General features: G+C 42.5%; 1 protein-coding gene across 4 annotated transcripts in view; it reads right to left on the bottom strand.

The window, feature by feature from the left end:
• NCKAP5L (NCK associated protein 5 like) overlaps positions 1 to 23945 on the bottom strand; it is a 101014-nt gene that overhangs the window by 11947 nt on the left and 65122 nt on the right. For all 4 annotated transcript variants that reach the window (XM_069758324.1, XM_069758326.1, XM_069758325.1 and 1 more), the window contains exons 2-8: positions 21351 to 21412; positions 17048 to 17149; positions 12304 to 12372; positions 8953 to 8991; positions 6179 to 6298; positions 4652 to 4747; positions 1673 to 4146 (exon numbers count right to left, since the gene is read on the bottom strand). In XM_069758324.1, the coding sequence (XP_069614425.1) occupies positions 1673 to 4146; positions 4652 to 4747; positions 6179 to 6298; positions 8953 to 8991; positions 12304 to 12372; positions 17048 to 17146 (2897 nt within the window). In that variant the 5' untranslated portion in view covers positions 17147 to 17149; positions 21351 to 21412. The remainder of the gene's footprint in view (positions 1 to 1672; positions 4147 to 4651; positions 4748 to 6178; positions 6299 to 8952; positions 8992 to 12303; positions 12373 to 17047; positions 17150 to 21350; positions 21413 to 23945) is intronic.

Below are 23945 nucleotides of genomic sequence, written 5' to 3' on the forward strand. Positions count from 1 at the left end.
GTAAATGGAATAGATCGCATAATGCTCATTTTTCATTTCAATTTCTGTCACCGCTAAATAATTATGTATGCTTTATCTTTCCTCAGTACACAACATGGTGGATTACAGTTATTTTAGTGATAAAATGTATAATTGGTGGAGAAAGGTTGAACTTAATGGACTTGGCTCATTTTCAACCTATGTAACAACGTAATATCTTGTTTTCTGAGTAAGCTTTACTTTTTTCTAAAAAAGCACTGGAAACTGGAGAAGACTGTGATAGGCAAGTATATTAGCATACTCAAACTAGAGTGCATACAGATTTAGACAAGAATAAAACAATTCTTGGGAATGCTTCTTTAAAAGGAATCGATCAGTAAGATTTTGACCCCCAAACTAATTATATGCACACGTAGCCCCTTCAAACACAAGTCTGGCAATACCTTTCCACGGCCGGTCCATTACTCCATTAATGAGAAATCAGCGTTTGAATTGGTATGCAAGTGAGGCTGTGGATCTGAAATCACGCTGCATACAGTGTCATACAAACAGGAGGAAGCGGTGATGGGTGCGGTATAGAGCTGGTAGATCTACAAATCGCTCTTCAGAATCATTTGCACTTCAATATAAACACCGATTTCTCAGTATCGAAGGAAAGGAATGGAAATTTAAAGGTATTGCTAAACTTGTTTTTGAAAGAGCTACATGCTGACAGATTCCATTTAATGATAGCATATATCACATGTAAGGCAGTGAACATGAGCATAACACATATAATGTGAATTTTGCCATGTGAACTGTACCTAGGATTTTAAAGCTGTTGAAATAAAGATTAAAATTATTGAATCACAATTGGCCCAAATCAGTACTTTTGGCCCAAATTTGGGGGGAAAATGGTGGTGCATCTTATAATGCGGCTGCGGTGGAGCAAGGTCCCAGGGTCGCTGCTGGAGGAGGCAGGAGTGGGGTGATGCTGCAGGCCGAGATGGGGGGGGTGTTCGCGCCGCTGCTGGGGGGGTCTGCCGACACTTTTCAAAAGCCCAGAGCCCCCGCACTTGGTTTACTGTGCAGTGGACTCCGGGAAAATGGCTGCCGGGGGCAGAACATGCACAGATGGAAATCTCGGGAGATGAGATCTCAGCGCTGAGATCTCATCTCCCAAGATCTTGGTGCTGAGTACTCCATCTGTGCATGCGCCGCCCCCGGCAGCCATTTTCCTGGAGTCCACCGCACAGTAAACCAAGTGTGGGGGCTCTGGGCTTTCCCAAACTGCCAGCAGAGCCCCCCACAGCACCGAACACCTGCAATGGTGCGCCACACATCCGAACACCCCCTCATCTCAGCCTGCAGCATCGCCCCACTCCTGCCTCCTCCAGCAGTGACCCTGGGACCCCGCTTCACCGCAGCCACCACCTCCGGTAAGCAATAAGATGCATGGATTATAAGAAGCACCACCATTTTATTAAAAACAAGTTTGTTTTTTCTATTTTTCCCCCCCAGAATTTGGGGTGCGTCTTATAATCCGCAAAATACGGTACACCCGCTTTGTAGATACTCTGGTCTCAGTAAAGTTCATATCTTTTATATTATAAGCAAAATAATAATAAATGTCATTAGGTTCCTTCGAAACATTTTTAGGATGCATTTAACATTTTTAAAGTCATGTTATCAATTCTGAGGAGACCCCACTCACCGATTCAAGAGCTGTTGCATAAAGTTGTCAGCAGTCAAGGGTCTTGAAGTTTCCCGTGTCTGATCTACAGACACAGCTGTGCGATTCTTGTCAAGAGAAAGACCGTTGATGTAGGCTCTCTCCTCCTGAAGAGCTTTTCGGAGATCCTCAGCTTTCTCCATCAACATGGAAATATTCAGGCTCTCACCCTTTGCATCCCTAGTCCGAGGAGAGCCACTTGCAGATCTCTCCCTTTTCTCCTCCTTGACACGTGCTGTCTCAGGCCTACGACTTAGTGCAGGTAGTTTGCTTTTCTTTAAGCCAAACCAGCTTGCAATACCACTGGAATTACGTTGCTTAGGATCAGGGGCAGGTGCACGGTGCTGTTCCTGCAATCTCAACATGTTTTCTTTAATGCCCTTCATCACCTTTTCTTCAATGGCAGAATGCAAAGCACTCAATGGAAGATTTTCTGTGCCCTGTGATCCTGGACTACGAGGAGATGCATAATCTGGGCAAGTGCTACTTTTCTTGCCTGCGCTAGTGGACTGCATCCTCTGTTTCTCATCACTTGGTAGAGTTGGTTGCCTGGGACTCGGTCTTAGCTCTTCACTTAGCGGTCGAGACACAAGAGGCTTTGCTGTTGCCTTACTTGGCGACTTGGCAGGTAGCTTTGTTGGACTTCCATGGGGACTACGTGGAGATTTGGTAGGTACAGGTGGCGCACGGGATGGATTACGTGGACCATGAGGTGAGCCGGGTGGGCAATTAGAAGTTGTCTGTCGAGTCCGAGCAGAATCAGATTTTTGTCCATGGTACCTTGGTGGGTAACTCTCAGTAGATCCAGGTTCAGGAGTCCTTAAACTGCTTACACCTACAGATCTTTTCATAGATGGACGATGATCAGGGCCATCCGGTATAACCCTGCTTTCATCTGGTAATGCTACAGCAAGCTCTGTCTGTCTTAGCTTTCCAATTCTTTCTTTAAATGGGACAGGTGCAGCAGACTCAGTAGGTTTTCTGGAAATTACATGCTTTTTCATAAATGGTGTGTTTATCTGACCATGTTCATTAGAAGAATTTACTTGGGAATGTACAAAAGGACCAGAGGAAAAATTTGAGGAGCATACTTCAACTAGTTTGGGAGACAATTCCAAATCCTCAGTTTGGCTTGCAGTGGGAAGCACAGAATTTTTAGCAGGAACATTTTCATAGTCATGGGACTTTTTGGTGTAGCACTGTATACCAGGCCTATTTATTAAATTATTTGACCTTTCTGTTTGTCCTTGCCTACTAGTGTCAGGATTAATAAATTCAGATGGAGAAGGTGGATCAGTTTCTGAACCAGCCGATTCTTCTGTTGCCTTCCTACTAAGTAGTGGTGAAGGAAATACCTCATAATTATTGCTCCTACAAGGGATTTTAGAGGTTTGAGTAAGTTGAGGGCTAAGCCTCAAAGAGTTTGGACTTTGTAATTTATCCCCTGAGCTTGGCAGTTTTAAAAACTTGAGAAACTTAGCTGGAGAAGGAATATGAGGAGTCCGCGGCTCAGAGGAAGGAATAAGTTCATCTTGTGCATCAGGACAGGGATGATTAGGAACTACCATCAATGATGGAGGACAATCATCCTGTTGCTCCTGGGCTCCATTTTTATGAGGAAAAATAGATGCATCCCTTGGCAAACTGACAGATGCTCCAGGAGAAGGAGGACAAGAAGAGGAAGGCCCATCAGAAGTATTCTCAGAACCAGATTGCTTTCCTGGTGAAGACGACAGGGAGTCCCCCCTTTCTGTAACCACTGGTGGTGTCACTGGCACATGTTGATTTTCTACCATATCACGAAGGCCTCTACTGTAACAGGTTAATGAATGAAGATGCCCAATGTGACCCCTAGCAAAGCCAGTTCCATCTAAATGGCCCTCAATAGGGCCCCTTTTATCTACTGCTCCACGGGAGCACATACATGGGGCTAAACCTTTAGTCAAGTCTGTTAATGGCAACCGTTGCCTAATTTCACTTGGAGGAGGAGGATCTCCAATATCATCATCTGAAGAGGATGAGCTTCCCTCTGCTTGCCGTGAAGACGTGCCATCGTCTCCAGAGGCCAAGCCAAGGTGTTCCCCTCCTCCTTCTCCAGGGCTACCTGCTGGTGGCTCCCTTTGTATGGGCTTCCACTTAAACAGCTCCTCCCAACCACTTTGAGCTAGAAGCAGACAAGAGGTCCAAGGCTCATCTCCACCATGTTCTGAAGGAGGTAAGCCTTCACCATTCATGTATTCCAAGCCTTGGTCGGGTCTTACACGTAACCCATTCCCACTAGCTGATGATATTCCCCCAAGATACAGTGGAGGTGTAGTGCATGGTGATCCACTCTGAGATCCTGTGGCTTCTAGCCTTCGTAGGACTTCTAAGATCTGAGCCTTTTTCCTGAGGAATGGTGACATGGCATCTAGAGAGCGACATGATGATTGGGCCCGACCAGAACGCTGTTTTTCCTATTTGAGAAAAAAAAAATATTTCTAATTGTCGGAAAGAATTTAGCAGCTGTAATATGAAAAATTGTGCAATATGTATGTACCCATGACATTCACATAAACATAAAAACCCCTCACTTTTCTCAAAAGTAAGATAAACATTAACTTGACAAATGTTTTAGTAAAGGGTGTAGACTGAATACTCTTTAAATCCATATGCAGAAAGAACCAATTCAGTATTTTAATTTTTAAACACTTAACATTTTGACAGCATAATTACATTTATAGGAAATATTTTTGTTTTACATTGCACTGGCAGTAGTCTTGTGCATAAGATGTTCCAGAACTATTTAGATTAAAATGATTTCCAAGATTGCTAGCCAATGCCGCAGAAATTGATGGGTTCAACCCATTTTCATCCAAGAGTGTAGTCAAGTTTATATGATCTTCCGAATTCCCTTGATTGTATGCACATTTCAGAAACCGTAAAGAGTCAATTAAAAATTGTACATGACTGTTTATTTACCTCTCTCGGCATTCCACATTGTCCCAATGGAAGGGAGACTGATATCCTGTCAAGGTCCCCTCCGTGGGAGTCAGACAGGGCCTGCAACGGGTGCAACTATATGAGAAAACAAATACATATATCAGTAATGTCATCTATTAAAGGGCAAAGATGGAATACATTAAAAATTATGCAACAGGAAGAGAAACAAGATTAATTTTAAAATTTTAATAATCAACTTTACAGTTTACGTTTCAGGTGCACTGTGATAAGGGTATTTAAGGGTCCTTTTTACATGTGAAGATAATTTTGTATTGATGTACAGATTGACAGGAGTGTAATGAGTGAGTTGACATTTAATAGGCATTCATTTTTTTATAATTTTAATGCTTATGAAATGGCCTCTATTCCCTTCTATTCCATTGCCAATTACTGATTATAATAGGTAGTTTGATACCTACGAATGATCTTTTTAGGCCATCATAAAAGATTTCGCCAATGACAAAAGCAATATCTCGCTTATGTCAGTCACTTTCAAGTTTACAATGTACAGTGATTGGGAAGGTTTGTTCAATCCAGTAATTTTATGAAAAAAAAAAATCACCCCATGTAAAAGGCCATTTTTTTTTTTTAGTGTTCCAGTAATTTTAATAAAAAAAGATGCAATTTGCTCACAATTTTATTTATAATTTATTGATTAGAACTCATGTGTTTTTATGTCTGCAGACTAAAATCCTGTATAGTGAGTTCTTACAAGGCGAAAATAGGTCTTTCATGGAAGTTTACGAAGATGCTTCATTTTTATTTTTTTCATACATACGACACATTGGCTCAATAAATATATTAACAGCAATAGTAGGCACACTCCTTAACTTTCATAAAACTGGCCCCATTATATATTAAAAACAAAGCAAGCAGGTACTCACCCTCCCTGGAGCCAGGGTCAGTTCTCGGCCGTTGTTATGGTGTTGTTTTTTGGGCTCCAGAGGTCACGTCACAACTACAGTTCTCATCAAGACTGCAGTCAATCACTGAGCTCAGCGGTATGTGCCGTCTACATGATTGGATGAAGCGGTGATGCACGTTGTAGCGGTTATATCACCACCACAGCCAAGACACAGAAGTGGGAAAAGTGGCAGAAAGTTGGCCGTCACCCCCGGGAGGGTGAGCACCGGCTGTGTTTATTATTTTACATGCATAAGTGTTTGAGGACCTTTTTTCATGCAAGGCGAAACCCCCTTTAAGAATGCATTTGTTGGCCACAATATAGCTTGCAGAGTAAAAAAAAAACAAACTAAAACTAACACATAATGTCCTACTCTGGAAAACATAAAAGCTCAGGAATTCTTATAAAAGTGTCAGGTCAACTAATCAGTGTATTTTCCAAAACCAAAATATATTCTGAAGAGATATGATAATATTTCAGTGCCACAGAACCAGACACTATAAATAAATGAAGGTGCTGCCGTAGCTGACACATATGTCGAATTAAATCAACTCAACCGTGTGCTTCATACGCAACCTGTTATCCATGGTAACAGTTCTTACCTCCGGGGATGATCCCGAGGAGCGCTGTAACTTCTGGTGAAAGAGGTCACTCAGCGCTCTGTTCTGCCGCTCAAGGTCAAACACCCTTTTCTTCAGTTTAATACATTCTTCCCGAAGATCCTGAAGAGAGAAAAACATTTTTTTTACAATGTAGCAAAACTAACAATACATAGGACTAATCAAGAAATTAAACTAAAGGATCTGGATGAAAAGTCTATAAGGCCGGTTTCACACGTCCTGATGTTTCCAGTATCGGAAAAACCAGTACCGGAGATGTCCGTGTATCAGTTTGTCAGATCCGTGTGGCACCCATGTGCTGTCCATGTGTCTGTGTATTGAAACAATTTGTTTCAATTTTAACCCTATGACTTTAAAAAGCACACGGATGGCATCCTTGTGCGGTACGCGTTTACACGGACCCATTGACTTGTATGGGTCCCTATGATCCATGCAGCTGCACAAAATCGGACAGGTCTGCGAGTTTTGCACACGGACACACGTTCCGTCAAAACACGCTGACCTGTGCACAGACCCATTCATTTGAATGGGTCCAAGTGTGTCAGTGTCTTCGGTACGTGAGAAAAGTTCACTACACGTACCAGAGGCACTGACGTGTGAAACCGGTCTAAAACAAATTTAATGAATGTTTATGCAATTTTAAAACAAAAACTTATGACAACGTATACACCACATTTTATACAAGTCGGAAATCCTTTTCGGGGACATATTAAATCAGTTTGTTTTGCTTACCTTTTTAACAGCAAATAGCTTTACAAATATCCTCAAGGAACTTTTAAACGATATAAATATATACTATATCCATTTTATTTATATTACATCATAGGAAGAAAATGGTATGAGACTGTAAATCCTTAAAGGGGCATCTCCAAGACTCTATACCAATGTGTAGTAGGTGTAATAATAATAATATTATTAGCAAATACCTCCTGTTAGAAGTGTAGCATAGTTCTTCTGATTCGCCATGTTGCCTACCATGTGCAGGGCATTGCAGTAGCTTAGGTATCCATGGTAACGACCACTAGCACCCAGGGGCGGATTATAATGAGGTCAATCTGGGCGGTAGTCCAGGGCCCAGTGGTGTGGGGGGGCCCTGGGCTACCGCTCAGATTGACCGCCGCTATCAGGGCATTACTGCCCTGACTGGCGTATTGGCCTGGCGGGCAGAGGGGGCCCGCATTGGGCCCCGTTTCATCTGCTCACCGAGCCCCTACCGGCGCTGCGGCAATTTAACGCTATTGACGTGCGGGCCCGCGCCCGTATATGGCTGGAGCCAGGAATGAGACACACGAGGGCCAGGATGGGGGATATTATTACCATAGGGGCTAATTAAAGGATATTATTACTGCAGTGATGTATTTATTTTATTTTTTGAGTATACTGTTTTAAGTTGGGGGGCGGTCCTGTTACTGTGCAGTGTGACACTATATCGCCTTTTTTTCTTCATGTGGTGTAATGTAGAAGTTGGGAAAAATTAAGTAATGTGTTCTGCAAGCGGAGATGGAGATAACTGTTATTTCCTGCAGAGACGAGTCCTGGATGGATGAAGTGATGGCGGTCTGTGCTTGATGAAAGATGAAGGACTTCACCTAGAGACGTCACTGGTGAGTCAGTGTTACCTATACACTGACACTACACTGTATACTATATAGAGAGGTCCTGTGTATAATGTCACCGGTGATCACTGTATTACCTCTACACAGACACTGCATACCAAGTACAGATCTCCTGTGTATAATGGCACTTATGGCGATAGTATTGTGTTTTTTTTTTTTTATTACTGATCTGTATTGTAGTATTCAGTCACTATATGGTGGTAATATGTTGTCTGGCCATGGTGTGGTGGTATTTGTCCCTTGTATCTGCTATTTGGTCACTCTGTCATGGTAATATGTGGTCTGGTCATGGTGTGGTGGTATTTGTTCTTTGTATGTGATATTATTCAGTCACTGGTGGTAATATGTGGTCTGGTCATGGTGTTGTATTTGTTCCTTGTATGAGATATTATTGGTCAATTTAAAAATTGAAAAATAAATAAAAATATACCTAAATTGTATTGCATATTGTAACAAATATTTAATAGGTTACAGTAGCGTAGGGCCTGGCCAAAAGTGTCTACCATGTTATGGTGGCGGCTTGAAAAAGCTTTTGGCCAAAACAAAAGCTGCCAGTTATATGTGTGATCTGGTGATGGGAACTGTTAATGTGCGATAGGTGAGAAGTGGAGTTTCACTCAGCAACTATTTTTCTGGAATTATCTGGTTCAGGTATATGATGACCCCGTTACATGACCGGGGGGCCCACAGAGTCTGAACAGCCCGGGGCTTTGGCTACCCTGGCCTTAATCCACCCCTGCTAGCACCTGTCATTATATGAGTGGTCGTAACCATGGATACCTAAGCTACTTCAATGCCCTGTACATGGAGGTATGGAGGTATGAGTGACATTGTGAGTCAGAAGAACTATGCTACATTTCTAATTGGAGGTAGTTGCTATTATTATAATTACACCTACTACATATTGGGATAGGATCTTGGAGATGGCAATACCCCTTTAAATCAAAAGGAGCTTACAAATTGAAAAAGGTAAACAAACACCTTTGCCCAGTCCATGTTTTATAGATCTGCCCCTGACTATTCCAAAATACGAAGAGAACCAGACAATGTATAATACAATTTGCAAAATAAGTCTTTAAGCACTACAAAGCCAAAAACAGCCAAAACTCATAAACAAACACAGAAAACTGAATTACTTACCTTTTGATTTAAAAGTGCCTGAACAACATGGTTTGCAACCTATAATAAGAAACATTGAAATAATTTAAATTAAAAAAAATAATTTCCCAAGTGTCGATATAACAGTAGTCTCAAAATAAAATGGTATAGAGTAACAGTCGTTTGTTAGTCCACTGTCTGAAAATAATAAAATCCTGTTCAATACATACTTTTCATCAGTCTCACTAATCACAGACGGGATAGGTAACATCTCTGTACAGAATATATTACACAGGACCCACTATTCATTATACGCGATGGCACAGCTCACCTCGTAACCCTCCATACACAACGAGATTTGTCCAAATTAGAGCACACTCAAAAAATGCTTCTATATAAACTGAGTCTGACTTACGGTAAGTCAATTGCTGCTAATGTCATGTGGCTGCTGAAAAGATAAGTACGCAGGAGTCTAATATTGGGCCAGTATAGGCTATTGAGAAAATGGCAAGATTTTAGTTTATGTAGAGGATATAAAAATAAAAAAAAAATAAAAAAAGTTCAAAAACTTAAACAAAATACATTTAAAAATAGAAACTTAATTTAAACAATAGGTTGTTTCTCATGGCATATTTCGTTTATAAGTGTCTATTAGGAATTCTAGCCAAAATGATCATCAAATATTTACATTTTATAGTTACAAGGTTATTGGTACCTGTCCAAGTTAAAGGGCCTTACTTCCTTCTACTTTGGCCGGGCTCTTGTTTTTGCTAATCCACACCAGTTTACTGTCACCCAGCAAATACTTCTAATCTGCTCACACAAGGCCTTTTAAGGCCAGCTCAGGCAGCCATGTGCTGTCTGAGTATTCAGGAAGCATAGTTTTCAGCGATCACTGTTTAAAAGGTGTTTGCCTAATCCTCTACTTCACTCAGCTATCTAATCATCTCTCCAGAAAACTTCTGCCTGCTATTACTGCAAATACTTTTAAGCTCAGTCCTGTGAATCTTGGTGGTACTGAACTCTCAAACTATTCTTCTAGAGGTACCCATGACTGTACTAGTCATCTAATATTGCTTCTGTTCACACCAATATCTTTGTAAACTAGGCACATAATTATTATTAATATCTACTATTCCTGTGTGTAATCTCATCACTGCAAAGAAGTAACCAGTATGGTTAACCATTTGCCTGCTGCAACTTCCTGATTGCACCGATCTCAGCCATCATTTATCAGCTGCAGGTCCCGGATTGTCTAGGCATCTACTTTTCCTTTGTATATCCACACATCTGGCTCTGCTTTATGTGGTGTATCCCGCTCTGCTTGTCTGTCTGCCCTCCTGCTGTCCTTGTCAAGCCACTTGCGGACCCTCAAATATTACTCCACCATCACCTTTTGTCTGTGCTGCTCATCCTGACCTACAGCGTACATCATCCACCCCACCGTGTAAAGGTACCATCACACAACGATTTCGTTAACGATATCGTTGCTTTTTGTGACGTAGCAACGATATCGTTAACGAAATCGTTATGCGTGACAGTGACCAACGATCAGGCCCCTGCTGGGTGATCGCTGGTCGCTGCGAATGATCAGGACCTTTATTTGGTTGCTGATCACCCGCTGTCATCGCTGGATCGGCGTGTGTGACGCCGATCCAGCGATGTGTTCACTGGTAACCAGGGTAAACATCGGGTTACTAAGCGCAGGGCCGCGCTTAGTAACCCGATGTTTACCCTGGTTACCATTGTAAATGTAAAAAAAAAAAAAAACACTACATACTTACATTCCGGTGTCTGTCACGTCCCCCGGCATCAGCTTCCCTGCACTGCGTCAGCGCCGGCCGGCTGTAAAGCAGAGCACAGCGGTGACGTCACCGCTCTGCTTTACGGCCGGCGCTTACACAGTGCAGGGAAGCAGAACGCCGGGGGACGCGACAGACACCGGAATGTAAGTATGTAGTGTTTTTTTTTTTTACATTTACAATGGTAACCAGGGTAAACATCAGGTTACTAAGCCCGGCCCTGCGCTTAGTAACCCGATGTTTACCCTGGTTACCCGGGGACTTTGGCATCGTTGGTCGCTGGAGAGCTGTCTGTGTGACCGCTCCCCAGCGACCACACAACGACTTACCAATGATCACGGCCAGGTTGTATCGCTGGTCGTGATCGTTGGTAAATCGTTTAGTGTAACGGTACCTAGTCCATAACAGGTAATCTGGTTAAAGAAATGTATCAATTATCTACTGGAAGACTGATAAATGCTTGGTTACTTCCTTCATTTACACAAAGTTTAAATGGGGCTTGCCGTGTGGATACTTGTCCCATGTTCTACAAACTGGTCATAAAGCTGCAAAGTACCAATTGGTAAGTGTTAGATCAATAGTGTCCAACTGTATGGACCTCCATCAATATAACTATCAAGTGGGGAAGCAGTAAGTGCGTGGCCGATGTACCACTCAAAGTGCGTACAATGCAAGTGAGGCTCACACTTCTACAATAATGGCATGTCACTGCACATCAGCTCATGACAATACTTTTCGGTGACTTAATTGATTAATTTTTTTTTCTTTGTGCATTGTGTAATAAAAAAAAAACATTTCAAATATAAAACTACATAATGGATTCAATTATAATTATAGGCGGGGGTTGTTCATTGTCCAACGTTTACTATCCTAGTAGAGTGCTATGATTCATACAAAATTAGGATACTCTGAATAGAATTCAAAAGAAATAAAACTAAAAAACACAATTGTGTCTACAGCTTCAGTTGGCTTAGTACTAATTCTGTGAACGTTTCTGTCTAAACTGCCAGCTTTATGCCTCTTACACAATAGATTTACACCATTGCCATCATTTTCGACGTTGAAAATTGTTTGGTTTCACCTGTTCTTTAGAATTCGGTCATCAGACAACTAAGAGATTGTAGAGTTGTGCTCGTAGTTATATATATATTAACTCTTATCTCAAGGATTTGAATGCCGGACAAGATTTCTGACATTCCACATGGGTGACACAATAATTGAAGCCAGCCGTGGGCTGTAAAATATTTGCATTCCCGCAGCTGTTTGCAACATACAGCTATCTAAGTATCTAACCATGACATGGAAAAGCAGCCAATCACGTTTCATAAGCATTGAATTGTACGCCTTGTCCTCTGGCTGCACTCACTGCTCGACTTCACTTTTATACAATGTCTTTACATTATAGATGGATACATGACATAAACCAAATCGACAGAAGTCATCAGATCTGTTCAGGTGTGCAAGATACGATTATAGCACATGGATGGCTGCCACATTACAGGGCTTTTTATTGAATTAAGCATTGATTTCAGTTTTCTGTTGACCCAGTAATAAGAAATTATTGTGCTATACTTGAATGAACAGAACTCACCTCATCGAGGCAACGTTCATAAGTATCCCGTTGGGTTTCATTGGCTTGCGCGAGAGCGGAGTTTTCAGCCTGCAACAGACAATAAGAGAATTTACACACCAGGTAAAAAGAAACAGACAAGTTCATCACCAGCCCATATGGCCCTTATTTAATCAGTGCACATTTCCGCAAGTGCGACCAAAAGGCATAAACCCGAAGTCATATTAGAGCTAAGCAATAAAACCCTGCTAGCATCTGTCAAGTGAGACCTGGAGAAGTTGAGACGTGAGATTCAAGAGCTCTGTTTCTTTTCACTTCTCATGCAATGGTCGTACAGAAGCAGCTTCGGGGGCGGTGGGTGCAGACGGGACAGTTTACAGAGAAGCAGTCAGCACCCACCCCCAAGTTATTGGCAGTAGCACATGTATCTGTGTGCTGTCCATTACGTCACGGACCATTTGTCACATTCATTGACATGCACACAATTGGTCCACAACTGGTAAACTCTGTTAGAAAAAATAAATCAGGGGAGTGGGCCATTTTCTCGCTTATATAGAGTCATCATATTCCGCAGCGCTTTACAGGCATCACTGTCCCCATTGGGGCTCACAATCTAGACTCCGTATCAGGATGTCCTTGGAGTTTGTGAGGGTTTTCTCCCATAAATGTGGAGAACACGCAAACTCGTTGAAGATGTTGTCATTGGTGGGATTTGAACCCAGGACCCCAGCACTGCAAAGCAACAGTGCTAACCACTGAGTCATTATGCTGCCAATCAGATATATTAGGTACGTATTCTATATGCAGAAAACAGATTAAAGATGTACACAAAACTAGGATGATTGATTGGTAGGAGAAATCATCATATCTGTAGGGCCACATGGACCCTAATACTTTAAATGGATTGGTTAATATTCAAGTTTCAGGAGTACACCTTCTCTGCCTCTCGAATTCCTGCTTGCCATAGGCAGTGCAATCCCAATGAGTGAGAGTTCAGAATTGTGCAGATCTCCCAAACTGTGCACTTTTTGAAGATGCTAGAAGGGGCAGCTTCATCTCTGCAGCATCGTAAGAATGCACAGACATTGAAGTTGGCCAGATCCAACCATCTGGTTATCTTCACGGCATCGCATTCATGCTTGTAATCTCAATGCACCTTTCCTAGAAGACCGGCCACCTCTGACAAGGCCACATTAGTGGCTTGTAACTTCGACAACATGCAGTAAATATAATTAAAAATCCATTCTTGAGGATGGAGAGGATACCTAATAAGGGGTAATAAGCTAGGCCAGGCTCTGATTCATGCTGTTCTTTTTTCCCTTTAAGAAGGTGAGACAATCCCTTTAAAAAGGTATTGTGTATAATAAATGGAGAAGGTTTATTGAGTGCAAATGCCCTCAGGATGAGATTAAGCGAATAATGACTCCGTTCTTGTAGGTAGACGGATACCTGATGAACGATCTACAGGGTTCTTTGGGGAAACTGAAGGTCAAACCTTCTTGATTGTTATGACCATAACAATTGAGTTGAATGCGGTGGGAATAAGGGATGTTTCGAAGATTGTTATTCTGTATGGGGATACAACTTTGTTATCCTTTTGCGCAAATGTTTTGAGTTATGGAAACTAAGAAATTCAATAAAAAAAGATTTGTTTAAAAAAAAAAAAAAAAAAAAAAAAAGGTATTGTGTCAGGTTTGTTATGCTGTCCTGTCTGATTTAAGTGATCTGTCACATTCAATGGGGAAAAAAAAAAAGTATTTGATACACTGCTGATTTTGCAAGTTTTCCCACCTACAAAGAATTGAGAGGTCTGTAATTTTTATCGTAGGCACACTTCACCTGTGAGAGAATCTAAAAATAAAATCCAGAAAATCACATTGTATGATTTTTACATAATTTGCATTTTATTGTGTGAAATAAATGTTTGATACAATAGAAAAACAGAACTTCATATTTGGTACAGAAACCTTTGTTTGCAATTACAGAGGTCAGACGTTTCCTGTAGTTCTTGATCAAGTTTGCACACACTGCAGCAGGGATTTTGGCCCACTCCTCCATACAGATCTTCTCCAGATCTTTCAGGTTTTGGTGCTGTCGCTGGACAACATTGAGCTTCAGCTCACTCCAAAGATTTTCTATTGGGGTTAGGACTGGAGACCACTCCAGGACTGTGAAATGATTCTCACAAAGCCACTCCTTAGTTGCCCTGGCTATGTGCTTTAGGTCATTGTCATTATCGAAGACCCAGCCACGACCCATCTTCCATGCTCTTACCGAGGGAAGAAGGATGTTGGCCGACATCTCACGATACATGACCATCCTGTCCCCTTTGCAGAAAAACACACCCAAAGTATAATGTTTCCCCCACCATGCTTCACGGTTAGGACGATGTTCTTGGGGTTGCACTCCTCCTTCCTCCAAACACTGTGAGTGGATATAAAAAAGTTCTCATTTGACCACATGAACTTCTCCCATTCTTCCTTTGACTCATCCAGATTGTCATTGGTGAACTTCAAACGGGCCTTGACGTGCTGGCGTGCGCACGGGGACCTCATTTGAGACTGTGTTCCCAGCTCTTTTCAGGTCATTGACCAGGTCCTCCCTTGTAGTTGTGGGCTAATTCCTGACCTTTCTGAGAATCATCCTTACCCCACGAGGCGAGATCTTGCATGGAGCCCCACACTGAGGAAGATTGAAAGTCATCTCGTGTTTCTTCCATTTTCTAATAATTGTACCAACACTTGTTGCCTTCTCACCAAGCCGCTTGCCTACTGTCCTGTAGCCCATCCCAGTCTTGTGCAGGTCTATAATTTTGTCCATGGTGTCCTTAGACTGCTCTTTGGTTTTGGCCATGGTGGAGAGGTTGGAGTGTGATTGATTGAGTGTGTGGACAGGTGTGTTTTATACAGGAGTTCAAACATGCGCAATTAATACAGGTAATGAGTGCAGAGTAGGAGGGCTTCTTAAAGAAAAACTAACAGGTGTGTGAGAACCAGAATTCTTGCTGGTTGGTAGGTGATCTAATACTTATTTCACGCAGTAACATGCAATTTAATTGTGAAAAAAAATCATAAAATGTGATTTTCTGGGCTTTATTTTTAGATTCTATCTCTCACTGTTGAAGTATACCTACGATAAAAATTACAGACCTCTCCATTCTTTGTAAGTGGGAAAACTTGCAAAATTGTCAGTGTATCAAATACTTATTTTCCCCACTGTATGTGTTAAGGTGAATCAGTTTTTGAAAACTTGCATAATAATCTGTGCAATGCAAGCAATCTGGAGTCTGATTTATATCATGATATACAGGCTCTTCCCATGCTCCAGCCAATGATTGACAGATTTCTCCTTAATACAGGACGCAGGAAAAATTCTGTCAATCTATATATAAAGCAGGGATAATTGAGCCTAGATATCCTCGATGTACAACAGACTCCTTGTTGCCAGCAGCTGCTGCCCACTGCAAAGATTACACAGCAAGTTCTCAAAAACGGATTCATATTCACACAAGAGGCCGAGCACTGAAATCTGTGTGTATTATTACCTTATACTGCCCTCGGAGAAGATGGAATAACAGTCCTGACATGTTCACTACCAATCTTTTTCTCTTCTCCCTGAAGTTATTTTTCCATCAATATGGTTCACTCCAGCTTCAATAATGCAATATTATGTAATGTTTGTGCATTATTTCAAGCCATTCATTATGGTTAGATAGACTTGCTTTCTCCTCTCTTTTGTGCCCTTAGCTGACATTTTTATTCATTCAATTTTGGGTAGATATGAAGTTTTGATTACCCTTTATTGCATTTTATTGATTACGAATCGGATTAATTTACTTTATGTTTTGATAGATCTGATATTTGGGAAAGTAGCAATAACAAATGTGTATTTTGTATTTAAGGCCGGGGTCATACTTGCGAGTGTGATGCAAGAAACTACCCGGCACTGCCACCGGCACTCGGGATCGGAGAATTCAGCTGCATAGGAATACATGCAGCCGCGCACACGGTCCCGAGTGTTGGCGGCAATGCCAGGTATTGATCCGATCGCTTGTGCTACACATAACAGGGCTTCAGCCCTGCTATGTGTAGCGCAAATCATGATCTCTGTCAAGCATTCACAAGAGATTTATGGCTGTTATTACAACCCATCGGCTCCCCGTGATCACATCTCAGGGGCACCGATGGGTGGATCTTGTGACGCGCTTCCGCCTAGCGCATGTTAAATGCCGCTGTCTGAGATGTGCAGGGAAAAATGTGGACTCTGCAACGGAGCACGCATCAAAATGGAGGGACACGGCCTTGGAAGTACCAATACGTCCAAGGTTGAGAAGGGGGTCAAAGCCCCAATACATAGTGATGACAAAACCTATTGATCATCTTGAGTTCGCACCTATAAGCTTACATTATATAAAATATTTGCCATTTGTTCAGCCCAAGTGTAATCTACTAAAAAATAAATTTAACACAGTTTTTGTACAATTTTTACGCGTATGTGTGTGTGTGTGTGTGTATATGTGTGTGTGTGTGTGTGTGTGTGTGTGTGTGTGTGTGTGTGTATGTGTATATGTATGTGTATATATAGCATAGAGCAAATGTCACTGGCAATTGCTACCTGAGGCAGAAAATAAAATCCACGAATAAACTAAACAAAATGAACACATACCCTATAGTACGTAATTACATAGTAAGTGCATGTAAATGACGTGGAGCTACTTCGTTAACACTTGATTAAAAAAACCAAGTATTCCCAGAACACCCCTCACCTCCAATTCCCGCAATCTCTCCAGAAGCTCCTGAATGACCAGTGGTTCAGACACCCCCCCACCAAGGAGCCGGATCTCTTCCTCCACCTCAGAAGTCATTCTCTGAAAACAGAGGATACACCCAAGTTAAGTAGTGATTGACATTTGGTGTGTAGGCAAAACAATACCCAACTATAGACATTCAAAACAATGGGAACAAAACAATAAGTCATTTGATACGGTCAGGAATAGAAATCCTGGGTAACATATCCATTAAGACAGAGACTTGGATCTGAAAATACCAAATGTCACATGTAAACCTGAGATATACGTGTTAAAGAATTTCCTGCCATCTGTAACCTTTAGCATAGCTAAACAAAGGAAAATACATTCAGAGAAACTATACAACTGTGTTCTCTTTTGGCTAATAGTAAGTGGCAAGTCTAGTCACCCAGGTGGCCTACTGTGGGTGAAATTACCCAGTTTGCAGTGTTACACCCAATTTTCTTGTATTGATGCCATTCTGGGTTGTGATGGTGTGATATGCTATGTGGGTATCATTTTTGTGTATATTTCTATTTTACTTATTTTCATGGTGTTCTCTCGTAGGAGGAGTTATTTGCTAATTGATGAATGGCTGTTGCTGCCATCTGATATCAGCCCCCACAGTACAGTATTGTTTGCTAATATGCTAATGACATGTTGACCTAGCTTGTTGAAACAATGAGCCCTTGAGACCTTCCCCCTCCTGACCTGTGAATGAGGAGGGAGACTTAAGGTACTATCACAAATAACGATATCGTTAACGATATCGTTATGCGTGACAGCGACCAACGGTCAGGCCCCTGCTGGGAGATCGTTGGTCACTTGGGAAAGTCCAGAACTTTATTTAGTCGCTGGATCTCCCGCAGATATCGCTGAATCGGCGTGTGTGACACCGATTCAGCGATGTCTTCACTGGTAACCAGGGTAAACATCGGGTTACTAAGCGCAGGGCCGCGCTTAGTAACCCGATGTTTACCCTGGTTACCAGTGTAAATGTAAAAAAAAAAAAAAAAACACTACATACTTACATTCCGGTGTCTGTCCCCTCGCCGTCAGCTTCCCGCACTGACTGCGAGCGCCGGCCGGCCGTAAAGCACAGCGGTGACGTCACCGCTCTGCTTTACGGGCAGCCGGCGCTCACAGTCAGTGCAGGAAGCAGAGCGCCGGGGGACAGACACCGGAATGTAAGTATGTAGTGTTTGTTTTTTTTTACATTTACACTGGTAACCAGGGTATACATCGGGTTACTAAGCGTGGCCCTGCGCTTAGTAACCCAATGTTTACCCTGGTTACCCAGGGACTTCGCATAGTTGGTTGCTGGAGAGCTGTCTGTGTGACAGCTCTCCAGCAACCACACAGCGACGCTGCAGCGATCGGCATCTTTGTCTAGATCGCTGCAGCGTCGCTAAATGTGACGGTACCTTTAGGCTACTTTCACACAAGCGTTGTTTTCAATACGTCGCAATGCGTCGTTTAGGGGAAAAAAACGCATCCTGCAAAGTTGTCTGCAGGATGCGTTTTTTCCCCATAGACTAACATTAGTGACGCATCGTGCGACTGTTGCGCCGTGTTGTGGCAGACCGCCGGCAGCAAAAAAACTTTACATGTAACGTTTTTTGCTGCGCTGTGTCCGCCATTTCCGACCGTGCATGCGTGGCCGGAACTCCGCCCCCGCCTCCCCGCACCTCACAATGGGGCAGCGGATGCGCTGGAAAAATGCATCCGCTGCCCCCGTTGTACGGCGCTTTCACTGCTTGCGTCGGTGCGCAACAACGTCACATAGCGAGGTGCAGTGCACGACGCAAGTGTGAAAGTAGCCTTAAAATATCAGGGAGGTGAGACACAGATCAGTCTTGTGTGGAATGATGACGTGAACACAGCACGTCAGAGAGAAGGGGAAGCATATGGACCATTTTTTATCCTCTGTCTGCTGGATTATTGGACTCCTCTCCTTGGACATTTATCCGGTTACTGAACTGCATTCGGCTTCTGGACTATCCTATCCTTTGTGTGGTGGATCGTATATGGACCTTTCGTGTTTTTGCCTAAATAAAGCTTTTGGAATTGTTCACTTTTCTCTTGCTCTGTTGATTGTGTGGTATCGGAGAAGGACCCTGTGACATGGATGATCATGTGAATGAAGCCAACGGTCATACTGGCTTTTCTCATCCCTCTCAAAAACAGATTTAACTTAGAATATAATGTAAAAAAAAAAAAAACTTGACAGAAGAAGACAAGAACTTCTAGTTACTGATCATTTTTCAATTTTAGGTGGAAACTAACAAATTCTATCTTTCATTCCCTATGCCAGAGTACATGGCAGTTTTGCAGGGTCACTTTAATTTTACCGCCAAAGCCTAAAGAACATACCTCTGGTTAGTGTTTTAGCAGTAGTAAGACTGACAAAGTAAGGCCGGGGTCACACTGGCGACTTAAACGGACGAGTGCAATACGATTAAAAATCGCATTGCACTCGGACCAATGTTAAGCTAGGGGGCAGATCCCAGCAGCCGAATTTTTGTCCGCCGTTTTCCTTGGTCCGAGACAATCGCAGCATGCTGCGATTGTCACGGACACTCGGCCGACTGTCGGCTCACTCGCACCCATATAAGCCTATGGGTGCGAGTGAGACAGCGCACACTACTCGGATACCATCCGAGTGATGTGCGTTAAACGCAGACCCCGGCAATGGAGGACATGGAGAAATTAATTTCTCCGCCTCCTCCGCAGCTGTGCTCCGATCCTCCCTGTGCGAGAGAATCGGATCACAGACGCATGACACTCGGCTCCTGCTCGCAGCAGAGCAGGAGCCGAGTGTCATTAGCATATCACATCCGATACTCTCGCAACGGATGCAATACGCTAGTGTGACCCCAACCTAAAGCTTTAATCCAGTGCACACCATTACCACAAGTTAAATTTGGCAGGTGGGGGGTGCTAAGATTTAAAGGACAGGTGCACAATTTTGGCCAGATCTCTGTAGTTATGAGAAGACATCCTACCGATGAAGTGATAAGAGCCGGATTATTCCTTTAAGTGCTCTTGAATCAGCTCTCTATACAAAGCAATTCACCATCACTTCCCTGAGTGATCACTAAGGGTATGTTGACACAGTCAGGAAATGCTGCGGGTTGGAAGCTTCGTACAAACGCAGCGGCCAGATGTTACAGCATAATGGATGGCATTTGAAGAAATCCCGTCTCCACTATGTCTGCAGGGCCGCCTCTGGCTTCCCTGAAGAGACGGACATGTGGTGCGTCTTTCGAGACTGCAGCATGTCAATTTATCTTGCGGAGACACTCAGTCTCCGCAAGATAAATTTCCCATCCAATGTATAGGACGCGGTGATTCCACACGGTTCAGTGAACACATGCGGAATCACCTTTGGATGCAGCACTTTGGACGGAGCGGACATGTGCTGCATCCAAAGCGCTGCCGGCTGCTGATCGTGGGAACATACCCTAGATCAAGCTCCTGTTCATAGATCTGGGCACGGCAACCACAAGTCGTCCTCCAATGCACTTATGGTACTTGCCAGATAAGAAATTTACCTTCTCATTTTTTGCTGTTATGAAACCATAAACAAAGGCATATATCGACATTTCTCGTCCTCTTATCTAGAGTGGTTAGAAGTCAGGGTCAAAACTGCTGAAAAACTCCCCTTAAAATGCAAAGAATTTATAGAAATAATGTAAAACATAAATACAATGTATAACATGATATAATGTATAACGTGTCCTTTATAATTAACAGCTGCCAATGAATTCTACACAAATCTTCAAGCAAAAATATTAGTTGCGTGCCATTGCCTGCTAGAGTTTCAGATTTATAATGTTCCAAGTCATATGATCTCATCCAATATTCCTGTAAGAATTATCTATGTTCTGCCTCCAGTGCTTAGAAGGCCATGTGAATCTTGTTAGAGAAGCAGATGTATAGGACAGTCTGGATATAAATTCTGTACGGAAAGAAGGACATGGACGAGAAGGCCTCTATATATTCCCTTTCACATCATAAATGATTGCTTAGTCCCTACCCCAAATAAATCAATGAGTCAACAGCCCTGCAAAATATGGTCCTGACAAGAAGAGGTTACCTGACAAATAAGTGACTAGACATTGCCCATCTGGTTGGGAGGATTAGAGAGATTAGGTCCTTCGCGGCCGCCGGTACAGCATGGACATGTGGGGCGGCTTTATCTGGGGCCTCAGATCATCCGGTGGGTTATCATTGTACAGACATCTGGGGATACACAGGCAAAACACAATGTTGTTCTCACCTCATATGTGAAGTCATACCCGGAAACTGGACGAGCGTGGGGTCCGCTGCATGTCACCACACCTGCACAGAAAACAGACTAGCATTACTTTTAAGCATCTATTATACACACACGCTTGGTGCAAGGTAAATATCTATTACTTAGCAGCCAGAGCGAACATCCTGGAAGCCATACCATTACTGCAGGAGCCAGGGGTCTAACCCTAGATCATTACTCCCTGGGGACCTTCATCACATCTGTTTGTGACCTCTTTAATGATGTGTGTCCTTTAAGCCATCCGCACGGTACAATGCACAGCATTACTGCTCCGGCCTTCTGGGCCATGCTGTAATTAAGTGCTTGACTCTGTATAATGCAGAAGAACCTGATGAGCACAGCCATAACACCAGTTACCTTACATTACCCTTGTGCTTAGAAAGGACACTGCAGCGATCGACTGGCGCAAACGAGAAAATATAGCACTGGAGGAATACAGGCTGCTGCCGTGTGCATCAATATATATGCAATCATCTACAGAATTGTTCTATTTTGGGTCCAAAAGAGTTTGGGCCTGTGCACATACTGCAGTTTTATTGTTTAGTTTTTTTTTACTGCATAGATTTGGAAGAATTTCCTAGTATCAGCAAATATTATTCATGATGTCTCATGCACACATTACTGATATTATGCTCGCCGCATGTCAATTCTTTCAGTGTTTTAGATTTCACCCATACTAATGAATAGGAAAAACATTTAAAAATGCATGAATTTTATGCTGCATTTTTTGCCAACACATCAGGATTTGCAGCGGATTTTTATGTTCCAAATACTGAACATGTGCACATATCCTAAGCAAGTGAATGCAATCTAGATACAACTGTGCGTGCTACATACATGCGGCACTCACTACACAGGCAATCCCTTATGTTGGCAATATGGATCCCTAGATCATCAGCCAAAGATCACTTCATTTTGCCTCGTAGTAAATAGAACTACCGTATATAGCTCCTATTAGTGGATTTATCTGTCAGCAAGAACCTAAGCAAACACTGTATTTATTATTCTGGATCACACTTTTATATTGGAATTTATGAGAGTCACTCAATAGTCTATATATCTATATATATAATTGTCTAAGGGTTTTTCCGTCTGTCTGTCTGTCTGTCTGTCTGTCTGTCTGTCTGTCTGTCTGTCTGTCTTGGAAATCCCGGCTCTCTGATTGGTCGAGGCCGTCATAAAGGTTGCCTCAACCAATCAGCGACGGGCACCGTCTGCAGCGAATTCTGGAATCATCATTGGCCATATACTACGGGGACATGCATATTCTAGAATACCCGATGCGTTAGAATCGGGCCACAATCTAGTTAAATATAAAAGAGGCCAGAAGCATCTTATTAACAAATGTGAGGGGAAAAAAAATTTAATTTTAAAGGGGCTGATCAACTGAAAAAAAAATTCCTTTAATATTGTTAATTTTTATTGCTATAGCACCAACATATTCAACAGCAGTTTACATTACAGAGGGGACTTGTACAGACAATGAACACAACAGAGTAAACAACTCATCTGCTACCAAGTGGAGTGAGGGCCCTGCTCACAATCTACAATCTATGGGAAAATGGGGGAGACATGAAAGATGAATGGTAAAAAGTGCTTGTGTTGCAAGATCCATCCATCAACATAATAAATCAGGTATTCACAAAACACTGAATGTACCAGTCATCAGCCAGTATCTGAATAAGTACAAAAGTGCTGCTAAGTGATTGGAGGACGTCTAAACAAATGATATGAAGGATCAGATTTGGAAAATTGTGGAAGGGCAGAACTGAAATAGTTACATAAGTGAGGTGAGCCAATAGGCCAGTCTAAAGAAGTGCATTTTTAGGGCACGCGTAAAACTGTGGAATTAATCGCGTTGAATTGTCCTGGGTAATACATTCCAGAGAAGTGGCGCAGCTCGAGAGAAGTCTTGAAGACAAGAATGGGAGGTTCGGATTATTGTGAATGTTAGGCTGGAGACACATTAGCATATTACATCTGATGCAAGAGGATTGGATGCAATATATTTATGACTCGGCTCCTTCTTGCATGAGACGATGGCAGAACAGCTGCATTCGAGGGAATCAAACTGCCGGGTGACAGAGTGCAGTGTAATGTTTCACACGCATCCATCGACTTATATGGGTGCGTGCGATCCATCTGACTGATGCAATCGCAGAATACTGAAATTGTTTTCTCATGTCGAATTGATTCCAATCAAAGTGACATGAAGCAGAGGGAATGGTTAGGGTGATAAACAGAAATGAGGGAGGAGAAGTAGGGTGGGGCAGAACTGTGGAGAACTTTGTGGGCGAGAGAAGTTTATACTGGACTCCGTAGTGGATGGGCAACCAGTGCAACAACTGGCACAGGGTAGAGGTATCGGTGTAGTGGTTGGACAGGAAAATCATTCTGACTGCTGCATTCAGGACAGATTAGAGATGGGAAAGTTTAGTAACGGAGACAGATTAGTAAAGAGTTGCAGTAGTCCAGATGAGAATGAATACTTTTTGCAGAGTCAAGAAAAGGTCAAAGACTAGAGACATTTTTGAGGTGTAAGTGAAGTGAACGAGCGAG

This window comes from Ranitomeya imitator, chromosome 3 (genome assembly GCF_032444005.1).
Source record: "Ranitomeya imitator isolate aRanImi1 chromosome 3, aRanImi1.pri, whole genome shotgun sequence".
In the NCBI taxonomy this organism is placed as follows: Eukaryota; Metazoa; Chordata; class Amphibia; order Anura; family Dendrobatidae; genus Ranitomeya; species Ranitomeya imitator.